This window comes from Brachionichthys hirsutus, chromosome 16 (assembly GCF_040956055.1).
Source record: "Brachionichthys hirsutus isolate HB-005 chromosome 16, CSIRO-AGI_Bhir_v1, whole genome shotgun sequence".
Taxonomy (NCBI): Eukaryota; Metazoa; Chordata; class Actinopteri; order Lophiiformes; family Brachionichthyidae; genus Brachionichthys; species Brachionichthys hirsutus.
The window spans coordinates 5862360-5866577 of NC_090912.1; the positions used below are offsets into that span (position 1 = coordinate 5862360).

The window sequence follows — 4218 nt, forward strand, 5'->3', positions numbered from 1 at the left end:
CATCTGATAAACCAAGGCTCACTTCGTCTTTTACTTCTCAAAATAGACAAGTATTGAAAACTGATTACTGAGAAGCCATGAATGAAACTGTTAAGTCTGAGTCACTCTCACACACACTCGCGTGATTTTAACTCTCCGAACAAAGTGAGTATTCATAACATGAACATGCTTCTTAAAACTAGATTATAATCCCAACATTAGACTCGTGTTCCAGTCTGGTGTGTGTGTGTGTGTGTTTACAACAACTTCCTCAATCTACTCTCAATCTACTACACTCTCGGATTTAATGCAAGTCAAATTGCGGATGACTCAACATTCAGTGTGTGTGCGTGCGTGTGTGTGTGTGTCGCTACAATCGCCTAGAAAAAGTCCAGTGACGGAGTTCTGGTTTGATTGGAGGAACTGGTTGGAGTTATCTCAGTTTAAAATTTTAAGCTGTGCATTACAGAACGGAACCTCAACGTTATTGGAATTTACACCCTTGTGACCTCTGTGATGTTTCAATAATGGCAACACCCCGAGAGAGACATAAGCTGGTCCACCCAAAAGACAAAACACCCAGATACAGACAACTTAGTGTCTTCTGTCCAGTGCAGTGAAGAATGCAGCGGCCTGGACAAACAACCTCCACAAGCGTGTGGCTCAACACAGGGGCGTACCTGAAAGACACAGGACACTGCTTTGGGGACAGTAATGTCCAGGTGTTAGCCAGGAAAGATGGATGGTTTCAGAGAGGAGTTAAAGAGGCCGTCTTTGTCAAACTGGAGAAACCATCCCTGAACCGAGGAGGAGGATTAAGACACCGTTTTTCTTTGTCCCCAAAATCCTCAACCCCCGGCCACAGCTCAACATAACAGCTCACTCAAGGGTGGGGGAGGAAGGGGGGGACAATGCCCATACACCTTATAGATGCTAGCGATTCTTCGCTTTTGCTCCTAATGACGTGTGAATGTCGGGACTTCTGCTTCTTATTTGAATGTGAATTCCAATGGAGCAAATATCCTCTGTCCGACGTGGAGATTTATTTTCCTATCATCTGTAGCAGGCGATGTGTGAAAAGATTCAGCAGAGACGGATGAGGCTACAAACAAGTGGACTTCTAGGAACTATAGATAAAGGTTTAAAAAAACCAAAAAGTACATAAGTTTAGAAAAATCAAAAGAACTTGAGGTTTCTGCGGTAATTGCAGAGTCATGTTTCTAAACAAACCCTCTGAAGTATCCTGATAGAACGCTGAGTCACCAACACACTTTTGGAGCACGATTATTCTTTTAAGAACATTTTCTTTTAGGAATAATCACAAAATCTGCCCTACAGCTTGATATACACAATACTTTTAAATTCAGACCAGGTTTTCTCAAACTGGGACAAGTTTTAAATGCTTTAAGAGTCTCTCTTTCATTTCATTGTGCCTCTTTTTTATTTTATTCATGTGCATCTTAGGATTTAGAAAATTAAATATAAAGTCTAACTTGACCTTAGACTCACATTTATGCCAAACATCCAAAATGTTCCACTTCCTGTCCTGAAAACCACTGAACACACACACACACACACACACACACACACATGCACGCTTCATTATGTGTCACCCTTGTTTCTGGTAAGTGTGTATGCGTCTATGCATAATGGTCCACTTACAACCAGAGTATAACCTACCCACCCTACAGATATGAATCACGGTGGCGACGATACTGTACGCAGCCTCGTGTTCACTTCCTGTCTGCTGACAGAAGAACCTATGATTGATTGGGGGTGTGGGTGTGTGTTCGTCCCTCTTTCTTTCCATCTCTGCAAACTCCCACCTCTCCCTCGCCTGTGATTTGGAGGACCAAAAAAATAAATAAAATACAAATCAGAAAGGGTCAGTTTAACTGTTTTATTTAAAATATAATAATAGGAAATAAATGATTCAGTGAGTTTCCTCAACATATACAGTACATTTCCAGAGCCTGATATCCTTTACAATACTTCATCTGTGTAGCTGTGATGTAAACAGTCAATGAAATTAGAGTATTAAACATCTGCTATAAAAAAAATTAATCCTACAGGTACTGGCGGTTTGGCTCTAACAGTCTTTCCATTTACTTTTAAATATTTCCGGGTTGCTGGTGGCGACAACAGGAGCGACAACAGATCCTGACATTTTCAATACAAAGTCGATGCCGCAGGTTTTGTTCTCTCTGTAATCATTCCATCGTGTCTGTCGTCTCTTAATGCAGCGTGGACCAACGCTTCCCGCTTCCTTAAGCCCAAACGTCGCTCCGTCCTTGTGCAAGGTGGCGTTGAGTCTCTGGAGGTAACGTGTGTGATGAAATGTCCTGCGTGAACCGGCTCCGTTGCCCGGCAGCGGTGAGGACATGTCTTGTGAATCGTTCTGCAGCTTCTCTGCAGCAGAGCTGCTTCAGTCAGTAACCGCAGTGACACGGTCTTAACGTCCAACGCATCACGACCAGAATTTATGAAGCACTCCTCTTTACGAGTTGGTAAAATCTGCCTTCTGGAGTTCAAGGATAATTCTATCAAAGTGCTACAAAGCAATCCCGTCATAGTCTGTAAGGGAATTCCGACAGGAAGTCTTGGGCGACGTGGGTAAGAGGCAGCTGCGGTATCTGGCTGCCTCCGCCGCACAGCTCCATAACGCGCTTCCTGCATCGTTCCTGTAGCGTCGGCTGCCATTTCCTGTAAGGAATGCTCAGGTTTCTCTTCGGAGAGTTGACGTAATACTCCAACAGGGCGAAGAGCGTCGGGAAAGAGCGCTCGTTGCCCGACAGGGAGAACTTCCGCTGTTTGTAGCTAATGCGTACGCTGACCGGGCCGCCCGTGGCGTGGTAGGACAGCGTGAAGAAGACGTCTTTCTGACGGCTGTCTCGGATGAGGAAGCTTCCCAGAGGGGCGTCCCGCAGCATGCGATGGGCGTCCTCCACTCCCAGCGGGCCCCAGTAGAAGCTGCTGTGCTCGAGCTTGGACGCCGTGTCTGTGATGATGTCACAATCCTCCTGGGAGGAGAAGGTGGGGAAGTGGGTCAGGTAAACCGGAGCGATGGACGGCGATCTCGGCGTCGGACTTGGAATGGCCCGCTGCTGACACCGCTCTGACTCCGAGGGGGGAGGGCCGAGCACATGTCTGGCCAACGGCGATGACAGGAAGGATGATGATGATGATGATGATGATGATGATGATGATGATGACAGTGAGGACGATGAGGATGAAGAGAGGGAGGAGTTTGAAGACAGGGACAATGATGATAACGACAATGAGCTTGCCAAGCAGGTCGTGTCACGGCCTTCTACGGTGCTGTGGGCTACCATCCTACGGGGGAGAGCGGCCCCAGAGCCTCGCCCATCGCTAACCACGGCGCTGACATCCTGCGAGAGAAAGGACACACGTTCACGCACTCATAGGGACGCAAGCTCGGCAGATTACAGTCAGTTAAAACGCCACACGATAAAAATAAACAAGGCCAAGACAGAACTAATGTGTGTGTGAGCGGGAGAGGGAGAGAGAGAGAGAGAGAGCACAATGCTGAGTGTAGATTAGAAAGTAATTCTCATATCCATGGGTATCTGTAGAATATATGGTTTATCTTGAATACAGCGACACATGACTGCGGTGATAGAATTTATTTCTGTCTCCTTTCCTTCTCTTTTTAATTGATTTCACTTGGGAGTGATTTTTTTAATCACTAACAAATCAAAAGAATCTCATCCGATCATCTAATCTGGCTGTATTTATTGTGTCGGAGTTTTTCCCAGAGACTTGAAATACTTCAGAATCGATCCGGGGCTGAGTGAAGCCTCTACGCGGGTTGGCACGCGCGTCGCGTGCGTGACTCACTTGAATTTCCTAAAATGCGTGTTGCTTTTAAGTTCAAGGAAAATGCAGCAGCTGCCAATTGTGTTAGAAAAGGAATCTGCTCGTTCAGTTTTCACTCCAGTTGGATATTTGGAATCAAAGTGGCGTGAAGCTCCGCCCTCTATTTTTGTTTGTTTGTTTTGGCAAAAATAATATGTGAAATAATTGTTTTAAAAATGAACCCGGTGTCACTCCGGTTCGTGCGCGTCCAGACAAGCGCACGTTCCTCTCTCCTCAGAAAACACAAACTGTCTCTTACCGTTTTGTTCTGACCGCAGATTTAGAGATTTTAACGATCCGTTTTGTGCGTAATTCCATAAAGTTGCAAACTGCGCTCCGGGTGCAGTTTAGGTCCAGCAGGGA

General features: G+C 45.8%; 1 protein-coding gene across 1 annotated transcript; it reads right to left on the minus strand.

Annotated features, from left to right (window-relative positions):
* Positions 1–1933: 1933 nt before the first annotated feature.
* On the minus strand, positions 1934–3311 carry socs1a (suppressor of cytokine signaling 1a). Its single transcript, XM_068750073.1, has one exon. The coding sequence runs from the start codon at positions 3309–3311 to the stop codon at positions 2547–2549; it is 765 nt and encodes a 254-aa protein (XP_068606174.1). The 3' UTR covers positions 1934–2546.
* Positions 3312–4218: the final 907 nt, after the last annotated feature.

What these genes read in the sequence shown, in the direction of transcription:
- socs1a (XM_068750073.1), bottom strand. Translation starts at nt 3,311, where the DNA reads ATGGTAGCCCACAGCACCGTAGAAGGCCGTGACACGACCTGCTTGGCA.